The sequence below is a fragment of the Prinia subflava genome, chromosome 6, assembly GCF_021018805.1.
Source record: "Prinia subflava isolate CZ2003 ecotype Zambia chromosome 6, Cam_Psub_1.2, whole genome shotgun sequence".
In the NCBI taxonomy this organism is placed as follows: Eukaryota; Metazoa; Chordata; class Aves; order Passeriformes; family Cisticolidae; genus Prinia; species Prinia subflava.
The window spans coordinates 9,611,354-9,625,883 of record NC_086252.1 but is presented as its reverse complement, the minus strand read 5'-3'; the positions used below and the strand labels follow the sequence as shown (position 1 = coordinate 9,625,883).

The window sequence follows — 14,530 nt, the reverse complement described above, 5'->3', positions numbered from 1 at the left end:
CTGTGGGAGCAGACCTGCAGCCAGGCTCCCTGACAGCGCTCAGCCCAGTGCATCTGAGCCTCAGCCCTGTGCTGCTGCTTCATTTGCTGCATTTCTACAACACCCAAAGCTCTTCTGGGCGCTTCTATTGCGCTAACGGGGTAAAAGAAAATTGCGATCTTTATTGCTACCGCTGGAAAACAAGGTGAGCAGATGGACAAAATGCCTTTTCTAGCGAAAAGTGGGACAAGCTGTGGCAGGTTTTGTGGGCGGCGGCCATAGGGAAAGAGATGGTAGCCACAACATCGTTACCTACGTGGTATTTTATTAGAAATTCGTTTAAAAAATTACAATTTGCTGAAGGGACCGCAGTTGCTGCACCCCCCGCGGGCTCCAGAGAGCTCTCTGTCAGTACTGCCTGTGCCTGCAGGTCCGTTTCTGTTCCGTCTACCCACGAACGATGGAAAATTTACCTTTTAATCCATGTTGAAAAGATGATTCAAAATGTTGAATCCACTTTGAAAGCGCTTCCAGTCTGCGCCGTGAGGAGACGCCGTGAGGGGCCCCGAACGAAAGGGCGGGGGGCGGAACCTTCGTGCGTGCGCTCCGCTAAATGGCTCCGGCGGGACACAGTGTCCCGGGCGGCGCGGGGCGGCCGCTCCGCCGCACGGCAAACCGCGGTGGCGGGCGGGGGCCCCGGTGGCCGCGGTGGCGGGCGGGGGCCCCGGTGGCCGCGGTGGCGGGCGGGGCCAGCGGCGGCTCGGCTCGGGTGAGTTTTATCCTGCAGAAAGCCCCGAGCCCCCGGCAGCGGTGGGTTCGCAGCTCCCCGCGGAACGCGCGAGCTGTGCAGCCGGCAGGAGGCGGAGCGCGTTTCGCGCTGCCCGCTCCTCCCCACAGTGACGCTCCAGTGCCGCTCCCTCATTCCCTCAAGGTCCCTGCTCGGGGCTCCCGGCCGAGCTCCGGGCGGGAGGGGGAGCCGCAAGCGCCTGGTGCTCCTATAGCCTTTTCTGTATTTGTTGTCGGTGTTTCCCCCTTTTCTACACGCTGCCCAGGCACTGCGGAGTCACGGATCTCATCCCTACGGCTGGGAGCAGAGCACGGCGGCGTTTGCTGTTCCTTTCCCCGCAGCAGCGCCGAGTGGGCTCTGACCGCCTCTGTTTAATGAAGCTTTACGTATTGCGTTGGTGTGCCTTGAAAACGTGGTGATAAAGGGTTTTTCTAAGTTAAATTTGTTTTCTGTCTGAATTTTAATTTTTTAGTTTTATGCTTGCTGAAGAGAGAGAAAGCAGTAAATGCAGTGCCTTATTACCTATCAAAGATTTGAACATGGTCTGATTTCTTTAACACGAATGTTAACAAATTTGCCAGATGAAATGACACAAAATACAATCGTGAGAAGCTACTCAGCTGTCCAGAACTCTGCCAAATTACACGTTATATTTTTCAGTAACGCTGCACTCCGAAAAGTCTTACTAAATTCCTGTTTCTGTGAAATTTGCAGTTTCTATGGGCTTTTCTCATAACTAAATTATTTATAAGTTTAATATGCTTGTTGAGACTTTTATCCCCCTAGTACACCATCACACTGTTATTTCACTTACGGATTGGTCACTTTTTCATTTTCCTTTTGTGTTAATAGCAGTAGAATAAGTTCCATGACTTAATGGTACTAATTTGCAGTTATGTTTAGTTAAGGTCCAATAATGTAATGCTCTGTTACCTTCTTGAGCAAGGCTAAGTTCTATTCATTATTATTTCCCATGTGAAAACAATCTTGGTATGAAAGGTTCCTCAACACAACCACCTGTTCTTGGGTTAAAAAATAAGTGCATCTGTGTAAACAATAAAGGAAAAATGTAAACAACCTGAACATTAGCACATACAAACAATCACCTTGTGACCAATAAATGAAGTGGTAAGAAAACTACCAGCCCATGGGTGCTGCACACGAGGTGTGTGAAAATGGTGTAAAATAAGTGATGTGAATAAAGAATTGGCTGTTCCCACATGAAGAAAACAGAGTCTCGGCTAACTTATTGCAGTAATTTCCACCGTGAGTGGTAATGACATTTTGCTTCTGCCTGGTGCCTGCTCAGCCTTTCTTTATTGCTGTCTCATGAGGCAAGAGCAAGTTCCCACAAGCACAAATGAGGGGGCACACAGCTCAGACCCTGCTCAGACCACTGCAGCCCCTCCTGTTTGCACCCTCCAGGGCCAGGTTTACCCGTCTGTCCCCTCTCCCAAAGCACAGAACTCCTCCCTCTGCCCCAGGAGCAGACAGCACAGGAGGCCCTGACCTTACACCAAAACTGCACGGGGTTTGCAGGCCAAGCAGAGCTCTGTGCCAAGAGGAAATATTGCTGCTGCTTCTTCACTTAAAAAGCCATCAAATTCACACTATATACAACATATATAGAAATAACTTTTAATTAAAAAAACAACCTTGCATCAAAGATTATTGTATCAGACATTGAAGCAAGATTCAAGTTTAAGACAAACCAGTGTTAAAAAAGTGTTTAAAAATAATCAGAATGTGCAATAAACTACAATGTAGCAATAGGCTGTAGTGTTGAAACTTTACTGAACTGTTTTCATATGCTCAGTCTGTATTTCCTGTCATTTTGACAAAAAAAAATTGTCACTAAAACTGGGTCATCTGTCCAGTGCCATTCCAGATATTACACATGGAGAAAACACAGAATACAGAGACTCCTATTAAATTGCCTTCAACTGTTCCTACACAGAAAAACTGCCTGTTGGTGGATTATACCTACATTCAATGTTTAATCTTTGTTAATACCTCTTGGGATTGCAGATACATTCCAAGCCATGCTATTTAGATGCAAGTTTAAACAACTTGCTATTGTTTGCTCACTGTGAATGCACTGGGAAATGAAAACTCTATCCAGAATCACAATGGAAAGCTCTGGGGCTCCCTTTTTTATTGCTCTTCAAGACATCAATCATCTTTTCCCTTCCAGCTAGTCACTAAATGTTGGGCATGCTTCTGAGACTCGTACAAGGCACTGTACAGAAATAGGAACAAGACTTTAACATATTAAAGCAAAGTATTATGAGCCTCATTAGCTACTGGAGGACTAAGGAAGTAAGATGATCCAAAGCACAGCATTCCAGGGGCTGTGTCACTTGGCTGGAGCCCTCTTTCTTGCTGCCTCTCCCTCCCCACAGGCCCTGCTTTTTGGGTGTCAGATACATCGACTGTGGCAATGCAGTGGGCAACTTCTACCTTATTGCTTAAGGACTGCAGTATGAAACGTGCCCTGGCACTGCTGACAGTCAGCTCCATGGCTTCAGCGAGGTGCAAGGCCCCCAGACCCCTGGCTTGAACTCTGCTTCCCCCTACCCTCACCTTACACCTGCAGTTAGAGAGACAGCTTTGTGCACAGGAAAATAATCTGAGCCTAGTGCTTATCCCCACTGTTTTCAAGGAGTTTTTCTGTGTTCAGTTGAAGTTGTTGGATAAGCTGACAGCATCTCCTGCTGCTCCAGAGTCCACTAGAACCAGATATGCATTTGAAAACAAACAAACAGAGAAGGATGATTATTGACAAATGTGGCAATACGACAACAGAAAGTGAATAGTGCCAGCAATTTATGTGCGCCCACTCCCGACATTGGGAGTATGAGACTTCCAGCTTGAAATAATTACTTTCTCTTGGGGTTCAGGAAGAAGAAAGTGTTGTCTTTGGGATTTATCCTGCCTGTTACAAAGCAAGAAAGAAAATATATTATATGCAGCTAACATAAAGGTATTGAATTGTGCTGTCATATGCTGTGTGAACGAGAGATTTTACCTTACGCTTCTCTCCACCTTAATTGGCTTTCTTAATGAACCACATTATTCCCTGTCACCTTTGTTTCCTTGTACTGTTGCTTCCCAGACAAACGCTCCTACAGTCTTCTGGCTCTTGGGTAGATTGTTTTCTTGGTGGATGGCCATTGTCTGGCAAAGCAGTGGGTGTGCCTGGAGTGCAGGGAGAGTTGCTGGGCAAAGCTGCACTTGACATTTCAGTCTGATTCGTTACTTGATCTTGGCACAGTAAAGCTTCTACTTCTTCATCTTTTAGAGGAAAAACACGAAGTTCCCACAGCCCAGACTGAAAGGAAGCAGAAGAGTAGGAGTGAGGGTGGAAAAAGAGCATAGAGGATAAAAAGGGATTTCAGTTGAGTCTGAACTGATTAACTGTGTGCAGAATCATGTGCTATCAAGTAACAAACAAGTGTCTTTCTTTACAGTGCTTGCAGGGCTCTTCAGATAAAGAATACGAACCAACACTGCCAGGCACCAAGACGTAAGCTGGCTGCACAAGGTTTTGAACTAATAATAGACCTTGAACAGGCAAGAAAACTCTTCTCCACAATGCCAGACCATCAGGATGCCCGACCCCCTAATGATCAGGCCTGTCTGCAACCTTGGCCAACACCCCAGAAAAAACCCCAGCCCGAACCAGTCCTCCCATATCTGCTACAAACCTGTGCCCTGTGTACTGAGCAATGAAAGTTTCACTTGTAGACACATCTGGGGTTAATTTACAAAGCACAGCAATGCAGTTCTAAACACAAGTACTAGGTTCAGTGCACATTAACCAGGGTGACAGCCTGACATTCTGATCAGTGTGACAGGAGAATATCTTCAGGTTTCCTTGTTGTCACTGAAGAACTGGGCAGACCTGGAAGCTGCTGGAAGCACCCACCTTCTCCTCCTGGCTGTCCCTGCAGAGTGGTGCCACCCCTGAACAAGCAGAGCTGTGGGCTTCTGCAGCTGGGTCAGGCGCAGGGTCAGCAGCACAGTGTTCTTTCTGCACCGAGTCCTGGCTCTGTCGCCCATCAGCATTTTTGCTGTAAGATCTAGTGCAGAATTAGAAATTAGTTTTAAGAGCTATTCCCTGACCTTTCACATTGCCACCAGCAGTTCACATTTCCTTTTCAAAGTGTGCAGTTTCTCCATACATGCTGCCCCCACTCTGCTTGCTCAAACCAGAAGAGCAGAGGAAAACTGGTGTGGCTCTTGACCTTGCTGGCTTTAAAAGATTAAAAAATTTGACCTCACTTTTAATAGAACTTCAAACTAGATATAAAGCAGTGGTATGCATCTGAAATGCCAGGTGGAAGCCTGACCTTGCTCATGTCAGTGAGCAGTTTAATTCTGAATTCAAGCAGCACTAAGATTTTACCAAGGAGTTCACAGTTTCAAAATTAAGACACATACAGAACATTTTATTTTTCAGTACACTTTCTAAAGTTGGGAATACTTAATATAAAATTACCTAAAATAAAATTCCTCAATATGGCTTAGCTTTATTTTTATCTTGCATTAAGAAAAGCTATTTTTGACCATTTATTCCTAGTGTCATGGCTCACTTTCAGACAAGAGTAGACACAGCCACATGATAAATAGCAGAAAAACCTATCCCAACATTTACAGGCTGCTTTTTGCCCTGGCAGACTGTGAAGTGATTTATGGGAATCATTTTCTCAGGGCCAAACTGCAGATGCAGGTTTATGATGTTTGTTCTGATATACACTACTTTTTGCAAGACTTTTAGTGGTTATATTGAGTAGTTATAATTAGAGTTCTGCACCAGATGGCAAGCCTGTGAGAATGCAGCATTGACACAATGACTTTTGAAGTGTAGTGCCCCTGGCACGGCCCAGGACCATTCAGACACACATCTGTGAGCAGTGTGGAGTTTCATCTGAGTCAGGTGAGCGAAGAAGGTCTCATGATACCCTGGGTGGCTGGGGTGACAGTGACTGGGATGGCACAGCCTGGCAGAGCTCTGTGTTCTCTTGTTTAGCAATGCCAGGTCACTAACATGCCCAGTTTCTGTAAGTGTGCTCAGCACTGCCCTCCCTTACAGCCTCGGAGTTAAACATACCCGCTCCTGTCCCTGATGAGTTCATTAATGAATTTCAGCCTGCTGTGGCAGCATTAGTGACATTCCTGCAGCACAGACCCCCAGGTTCCAGGAAGGCTCTTATCAAAGCTAATACACCTGCCTGCTGCTCCTCCGGGGCCAGCGGCTCTGCTCCCACAGCGACCAGCGCGCGCGCTCTCTCTCTTCGTACTTGGCGTGGCGCAAGCAGAAAGCTCTGTCTGACAGGTCTTCTGCCTGTAACACAGGAGAGCTGCCCTTGTCAACAGCACTGAAAACACCAGCAGTGTTAGACAGAACTCTGCAAAGGCCTGTTCAACAAACAAGAGGCAGCACCATGCATGCTTTCACTACAAAGGTACATTTCCGTGTGTTCTGTTTACAAGAGCTCTGGTGTATGGGGTGCTGTCATTTTAGCTTTATTTCTTTACATGTCTGTGGTTGATCTGAATTGATATAGAAGTTACACCCCCTCCATTAACTAACACATTTTTCTCTGTGGTGAGAGGCAGAAAATTTAGAGGACAAGTATTCATTTGCAAATCAAGGCAGTGTTAAAAGTACATAATAAAGACAAGCAAAAATTCCAACAGTTTCCAGAGATTGCTTTAGGAGGAGGCTGGGAGGCAGCAGGATTTGCCAGGTGCTCTTTAAGCACTGAGAAATAGGTTTGAGATCACTAAGGACTTTGGTAACTCCACAGAGAGGAACTTGCTGAACCTGAGGTGCCACATTCCTGCTGTGAAACCAAGCAGAAAATGGCTTCTGCTTTGAAGATATTATTTCTTACCCAATGGTTTGCATGATCCCGAGTACAGCTTAAACCAGCCCTAATGCAAGTCCTTTACCTGCTCACAGTAAAACAGAGCCAGCTCTTTAGGTAAAAGATGGAGCTATTGTGCCTATTGGCTTTCACTGTGGAGTACCATCTGTGTTTCTCACAGCAGCAAGTTTGTTCCTTAGCCAGGGCTGGCTGAGGAGCACTTTGCTGTCCCTCCCCCTCACTCCCCTGATGGCAGGGGGAGTTCTTGGCTGGATCCTCCAGTACAACTCTCAGTTGTTTCAAAGTGCTCCAAAGCATTCAAAGTTCACCTAAAAAGCTGAGGTTGGCAGGAGCACTGGAGTGCTGCAGCCATGGATTTTATGCCAGCTAGTCCCAGCTCAAAAGCTGAGAAATTCTTGGAAAGAACAATTCCTGGTCATAGGAGCTGTGAAGCTGCACTGCCAGATCAGCCCTGGACAAGAATTATACTAATAATTGGGCAGGTCATGGAAAATAAACTGCATTTTTTTTTCTAAGGCAAAATCCTCGGTGATGTTGTACAGGTAACAGCATTTATCTTCCAGCTGAGCCTACACAACAGAGAACCACATGCAGGGTGCTGACTCAGTGCCAGGCAGTGCCACAGAGACACTGGCAGTGCCCCATTTGGTGGTGTTTCTGTGGAAGCCATGCCCATATCAAGGCCCCCAGCCCCGAGGGAGTTCACAGCCATCGGGGGTACAATGGCAAAGCACGACAGGCAATCTGTGTGATCCCAAAGGCTTCATCTGCACTGGAATCAGGCACAGGAGCCACTTGTACAACTGGGGCTGCCCAGCTCCTCCTCAGCCCAGCACTCCACAAGGCTGCTTACTCTGCTCATCTCCTCACTCCTTGCTAAAGGCTCCTTCACTGCTTTTATTTATTTATGTTAAACACAAACCACTTCGTTAGCTCCTGCTTTCCTTTCATGCAAGTGAACATAATGGGCTTCCTCCTCTCTGAAATTCAGCAGCTCTGTCACTTGGAGAGCATCCAAACAGGGCTACAGCTCAGTTCACATTCTGCTTTCCAAGGTCAGTGATGTACAGCATGAAAGTGAGAATTTTATGAACTACAAAAGTGTTATTCCCTTGGGGAAAATTCAGGATTTTTCTGTGCTCAGATTTCCTTTGAGGTGGAAACAAAATATAATTTAGAAAGAAAAACTTAGGAATTTGAAAAGACTTTTCTTAGCAGATTGCCAAAACTTTTCATGCTGGGAAGAAATTTCATTTTTAACAAGTTTCCATTCCAAAATTGAAGTCCTCATTCCTCTCTAAGTGAAGAGTTTTGAAAAATACAGAAATAAGCCTTGTTTGTTTTCCATAGCCAGTGATATCATATTTAACCATTTGTTTATTTAAAGAGATTTCTAAAGATTCTTTTGAAGAGTATATTTTCTTATTTAAAAATTATTACTTTTCTATAGATAAAAACTTCACAGCATCAGAATAAAAGGTCTTTACTCACTACAATCTCTGCCACTCCCCAGCATTTCCTCTAACAACTTTAGATGAATCTGAAGTTCTGTAACAGGAGAAATGTGTTGGTTTTTCCTCCCTAAGGTTAGTTTGCACAAGGACAAAGGCAGAGTCACTCCTGGGTGGATGGATCTGGCAGTGATGTTGACAGAGGAGGCTGTGGGGAAGGCCTGTTTGTGAGGCATGTCTGATGATTTCACTCAAAGAAAACTCAGCTTTGGATCCCCCCATGACACTGCAACACACTGTGCATTGATGTTGAACAGCACCAGGAATATTTCTGAAAGGTTCTCAAAACACCAAAATCTGTGTTTCGCTCTTTGGCTCCACAGGAAACTGAGTCATAGGCCACGAAAACACTTATGCAAAACTAATTGCACAAGGAATTACTCCAAAGGATTTGTCATTACTAAAACAACTACAAAATAAACTTGAATGTTACAACTGAGCCTTTCCAGAAGCTTTAACCTGGACAAAACAAATCAAAACAAAAACAAACAGGAAAACCTGTGCCACACCCTCCCATGCCTTAAAGCAATAAGACTGAATTCATACATGCAAACCAGGAAACTCAAATGTTCTATTTCCAGAAAGTATTTTTAGAGCAAGTAATAGAGCAGACATAGATAGCAGATTAACTTTTGCATTGCCAATTTTGTTCTTGTCAGGCAAGGTTTCCAGAAACAAAAATGCACCCATAAAAGGTAAGCTTTTATGCTTACACAAGGACAACTCTGAAGTTTGAAATTCAGCTCTGCAGAAGATAGAGAAGTAAAGAAACTATTATGCAGTACCACAAAAAAAAAAATTAAAATTATATAATTTCCAACACCTACACAGGCTACTATGCAGTGAAATAAAGAAAAAGAGCATTTTATATAAAAGCAGAAAGTATATTTTGCCTTCCCCTGTGTTACATGAATGAGCTACTGAAGGTTGCCTTGACTTTAGCACATGGAGCAATTTCAAGAGTGTCAGAGCACGAGTACAGAAAATGCCAAGAGGTAATGGTGCTGTTTCCTCGTGTCTTTTTACAAGCTAACTCAGCAGCAAATGAAACTCGGCTCAAAGCTAGAGGAAGATGAAGAATTATGGTCAACCACCTTTTCTCAGTACTGTGAAAAACATCCAGACTATACTATCCCAAAAGAACGGGGGAATTGGCAAAGGATGATTTACAAACAAGACCATTAGCACTTTTCTCTGTCTGACACTCCTCCCCTCGTTCCACCCAGCAGCTGACAGATGATGCAGAAGCACTGGGCTGCAGCGGGAGGCCAGGCTGCTGCAGTGTTAACTCCAGTGATTGCCTGGCCACAGCATGAATCACACGGGATTGAGAGTCACACCAAGCACATTGTACTGGGTGGGCTAATTCAGACATTAGCCCATGAGCTTCAGAGAGAGACCTTGAACTCCCTTCAGCAAAACACACCAAAAGCTGAGACACATCATCTCTACGGGATCTGCAATCTAAACAAGAAATCCTCTGATTCCATGGAAGCTCCTTGAAGCCCTGAATGCAAAGCACTGTTGAAATTCTTCCCTTCTCCCCAGACACCAGCATGAAGGCAGCAACGAACAGTAGATGCTCAAGGGACAGTGTGCCCTTGCTGCCTTTATTAGTTATTCTCCATAATTAAATCTCCTTGCAGGAGAGTTCTGCTGTGTGTGGAACTCGACCTTCTCGGCACAAAGGAAGGACAGGCATATTTCCTGCTAGCTGGGACATACTCACCTAGAGGTTGGTGGGTGGAAGTGACATAAATTTGACCACAGATTGCACAGGAATTTCTCTACTGCATTGGAAAAGGCAGGGACAGAGCAAGCTTTTTCTTCCAACCCAAGAGTATGGTGCCAGTTAAGTGCAGCTACGCCAGCTAAGGAGGTGAGACCATGACGTTCTCCCACAGGAAAGGTTCTGGAGCAAGTAGCTACAGACCTAGTAAACCTCTGAGGAAGTTTGTGCCTTTGTGGAGAGTGTATTTTCTACCCCAAGGGAGTGACACAATAATTTGTTTGCTGAGTTTAACATAACCTTCTGCACTGCTACCTAAATGCCATCTTTTTCTTCTGCTATGGCAACTAAACCTCTGCTGTAGAGATCCTCTCAAACAGCAGCTCAGGAACAGATACTGTGGATAAAGGTAGGAATACAAATCCTAGTTATAATCAGTGATAGTGGCAGAGACAGGAGGGAGATTAAAGATGTCCAAAGGACAGCAAAACCAACAGGTTTCTGGAGAAGAAACCACAAAAAGATTGCAAGGACAGAAAATCAGCCTAGAGAGCAGATTTGCTGGTATGTTCACCCCAAGGTCAGGAAATGCCTCAAAGCCCTGATGAGGGGAGAAAGGGACTCCCATCTGCAAAGCCCATGGATATTCCCTGAAGAAAAGGGTAGATTCTTATGTCTGGTGGAAGCAAAACCAGCCCATGATTTGCAAACTTAGCTCCACAGGCAGGCAGGAAATGCTGAAGGTTATGTTGTTCCTGACAGTGCAGAAAAGTTTGTTTCCAACAGGAGGGTTGCAGGAAAACAAACACTGAAAAGAAAACCGAGGAAACTTGCTGATTACCATCTGAAGAGCAACATGCCATGGGAACTGGCCCTGGAAGGAGGATGAGAGGGAGGGACGGCACTGGTGGCCCCAGGAGCCAGTCCCACTCCAGTGCTCAGGAGCAGGGTGCCACAGCCTGACCCAGGGACCCTTTGGGAGTGCTGGCTGTGCAGCAGCAGGGCAGAAGAGCCACACAAACAGTGAACAGGGAATATTAATGGTATACCTGCATTTCTATCTGCCACTGTAGAGATAAGACACGTTTTCACAATCTGATACTTAATACTTTATTATTGAAACTTGAACTTACTGGGATTTCTATGAAGTCAGTGTTTACAGAGAACATGCACCAATTACCCCAATTATATATTGTATCTACTTTATATAAACCGAGTGGCTTAATTAAAATACAGCCTACCTCTTCTTCATCTGTTTGAGATTTTTCTAAAGGTTGAAGTTCAACAACTCTCCAGCTAGAAGTAAGACAAGGAAAATCAAATTAAACTTAAGGTGCTGATAACAGATGGCTGAAATGTATATTTTCCTTTCCCAACAAGGTATCTAAGCTTTCCTCTTTCCTAACACAATCTTTAAGATATCCAATACAGTTGTAATAATATTTTTCAACTTAAGAGACAATAAAAAAGCAAATACATATGATGGATTTAAAGTACAGATTAAGTACATTTAGCACTTCAGGCAAAGTGCTACTAAGACACTGAAGCAGAGGAGACAAATTACCCATTTTTGAAATCTAAAGATACTCTTTTTCTAAAACAAAGGAGAAAAAAAGTCTCTAGAATCATGGATTGTAGGCCTACACTGTATGGGAAGAAATAAGCTTATTCTATTGTATCAGAATGGCTAAATTAAAAAAAAAAAGCCAAATCCATTTCTGTTAATTCAGAGAAAATAGTTTACTACTTTCTTATGAACACACATAAAAAGACAGCAATCTCCAAAAAACTGTTCAGAGCTCGTCAGCCTTATGGTATATTAAAGGCCATAACTCCAGTTAAGATGACAGAAATCCCCTCCCATTTTTAGTCAGTCTGTGCATCTGCCACATCCCTGTGTATATCAGTCTCTTTCTCCTGCACTATCAGCTGTCCAGTCTTCCCACTCCAGTCACATGAACTGAAATGTACAGTAAAAAACCCAAGTGCATGGAAAGATCATTTTTTGTATTAAAACATTTTCTAACTCTGTGTAAATGATATTCTTAATTAACAATCTCATGTTCATTTTCATGTCTCTGCAATTAAAGAGGTTGTGAACAAACCTTGGAGTAAGGATTTCTTTGTACTGCAGCTTCTCCAGCTTTGATGGTGCCACCAGCGACATGGGAATAACAATGTTGTCTATGTCATAGGAGCTCTCACTTCTCAGCCTCCTCCTGGAGTTATGCTGAACAACAGAATCAACACAAGAGGACATCACTCAAATAAATCATAGGAAATTCATGTTAGCAGAGAAGCATTACAAGTTAACAAGAAGAAAGCCTGAGCTTTAATGGAAACACTGTTCTTAAGTGCTCATTTATGTGTTCTTTGATGATCAGCTCAAGGGTGTTGTCTAAACTGTGTGGAACTCACGTTTAAGCTCAGCTCTGCATTAAATCATGGTGACTTAGTGGTGTACCACTAGGCTTAGCTAAACCATGGGACCTCACACTGAACATCATTGTGAATTTTCATTAATGCCAGTAAACAGTGTGCTTCTGTACACTGAGCCAGAGCTCTGCTGCTCCTCAGTAAATTATAGACCAGGGACTTTGCCTGGATTTCAGCACAAAGGGTTTTAAATAGGGAAACTGAGAGTCAACAAATTTTGTGACTCCATTTGTACTGTGAGGCCATTTGATATAGCTGCACCAAAAAAAAGGGTCATCAGTGCCCTAGTATAAAACTGGGAACATAAATCATGGTGTATTTAATGAAATTTGGGGAAAAAATAAGGCACAATGCCAATAAATCAAACTTACATTCCAGTTACATGATCTGCAAAATTCTTTTACAAGCAAGTATCTGTTTCAGAAACACCACATACTCAATCTGGAATAAATTAGTTAACCTAATCCACTTAATTCCCTGTAAGCATGCTCTGCACTGTCACATGACACTAGATCAGATGTAACAGGCACGTGGCTTTGGATTATTAATTCACACACTCTCTGTTGATGTTCCAGCTGGGACAGTGACCTGTTTTTGCTTTACCTGTGCTGAGGAGCTGTGAGAGGGCCGAGACATGGCACTGACACTGCTGGTGGCAGTGAAGCTGCTGTGGGGCTCTGCATGCTGGAAGGAGAACGTCTCGAACCGAGCGCTGCTTTCGCCTGTCACAAAAACAGCAATGAAGAACACACACCAGCTGTTGGCTGTTAGACTGCAGGCCTCTGTCCACACAGCAATAGTAAAGACATTTCTAGGAGCCTACAGTGAGCCACTTACAATTTACTGGGTACTAAAAAAAGCCATCTAAATAAACACTTGCTATTCATGCTGTCATTGCTGTTGCACAGAACTCATCCCTCTCATTCTACGAAGGGTTTCTTCTCATGGAACCAGCCTCATATGGGCAAATCTTTTCTTCAGGAGCTGTCACAGACTGCACACATAACAAATGCAATCTGACTTAGATTTCCCGCCCTGCTCCCCAGCAGCACTTCTCTAGTTGGGTACACCTCACAAGTTCTCCCTGACTGTTTCTTCCTTATTAAATTATAAAACTGGCAGCAAGGGTAACAAACAAAATCAGTTTAGATCTCCAAACCAATAGTGGTTTTTCCCGATTCACTGCTCCAAACAAATTGTAATTCCTGTTTACTCCCATTCAGTCCCAGTATAAACAGCATTTAGTGGGATTCATAATTTAACCGCCTGTTCTCTTTCCTTCTACCTAATTTCCAGTAAGAAAGGAGAACTCAATATACCAACAAACAAAAAGAATGAATGTATTCCAGCATGGAAGAAGAGGCAAGACTGATCCTAAAGACAGGTCAAGGTCATGAACTACCATCTCCCAGGCAGCCCTGCAACTCCCTGACACACCACTTTTATTTTTGGCCTTGTTCATTAGGCTGACCTTCCTCATGACAGCCCAAATTAGGAATAAATATGTAGTACTACACCCATAGCACTAATAAGCTAGGACTTGTGCTCCTACTCACAAATGTACCACAGAACAGTTCACTGGCAATGGCATGATCCTCATGACAGAAGATTGCTTTTTTGGTTCCATTTATGAAAAACCTAAATACTATTGTCAGAAGACTCATGGTAACTTCAAAAGGTTTATAGCAAGATGTTTTCTCTCTTGCTAGTGCTCCCAAGTAAGTCCAGCTGTTGATCTCAGTGTTCATGACCATACGCAGGGAAACAGAAACCCCATGTCAGCAGCCACCAGCAGGTAATTTTCCCACAATGTTAACTGATCATTTATCCCTTTTAATTCTTTCCTAAGGGAAATTCTAAACTAATATGGTTTCCCCTCTTGCTCAGTGACTTATTTTCTTCAAATGTCTTGCAAGGAATTTTGCCAAATGTTTTCCAAAAGCTACATAAATCTGTGACAGAATCTGTTAGGCTTTACATTCTAACAGCCTGGAGAAGTAAGATGCCATTTATCTTTACGGTGCTATGCTAAATTTTTCATGCCTACATTATCGCATTGTTCTATGGAACTTTTAGGGCACTTCCTATTAATTTACCAAGTGCTAAAGTAGAGATTCAGTGGCTTAAAACAGAAAGGTAACAAGGGTAAAAACACGGTAAGAACTGGCTATCCACAAGTCCTCTTAACAGTCTA

At 43.8% G+C, this 14,530-nt stretch overlaps 1 protein-coding gene across 4 annotated transcripts in view; it reads right to left on the bottom strand.

The window, feature by feature from the left end:
- Positions 1 to 2,381: 2,381 nt before the first annotated feature.
- KANSL1L (KAT8 regulatory NSL complex subunit 1 like) overlaps positions 2,382 to 14,530 on the bottom strand; it is a 60,127-nt gene continuing 47,978 nt past the window's right edge. For 3 of the 4 annotated variants that reach the window (XM_063400123.1, XM_063400124.1, XM_063400125.1), the window contains exons 10-15: positions 12,940 to 13,058; positions 12,006 to 12,130; positions 11,142 to 11,196; positions 6,001 to 6,113; positions 4,695 to 4,848; positions 2,382 to 4,097 (exon numbers count right to left, since the gene is read on the bottom strand). In XM_063400123.1, the coding sequence (XP_063256193.1) occupies positions 3,849 to 4,097; positions 4,695 to 4,848; positions 6,001 to 6,113; positions 11,142 to 11,196; positions 12,006 to 12,130; positions 12,940 to 13,058 (815 nt within the window). In that variant the 3' untranslated portion in view covers positions 2,382 to 3,848. The remainder of the gene's footprint in view (positions 4,098 to 4,694; positions 4,849 to 6,000; positions 6,114 to 11,141; positions 11,197 to 12,005; positions 12,131 to 12,939; positions 13,059 to 14,530) is intronic. The other variant, XR_010080730.1, reaches the window with a different exon arrangement.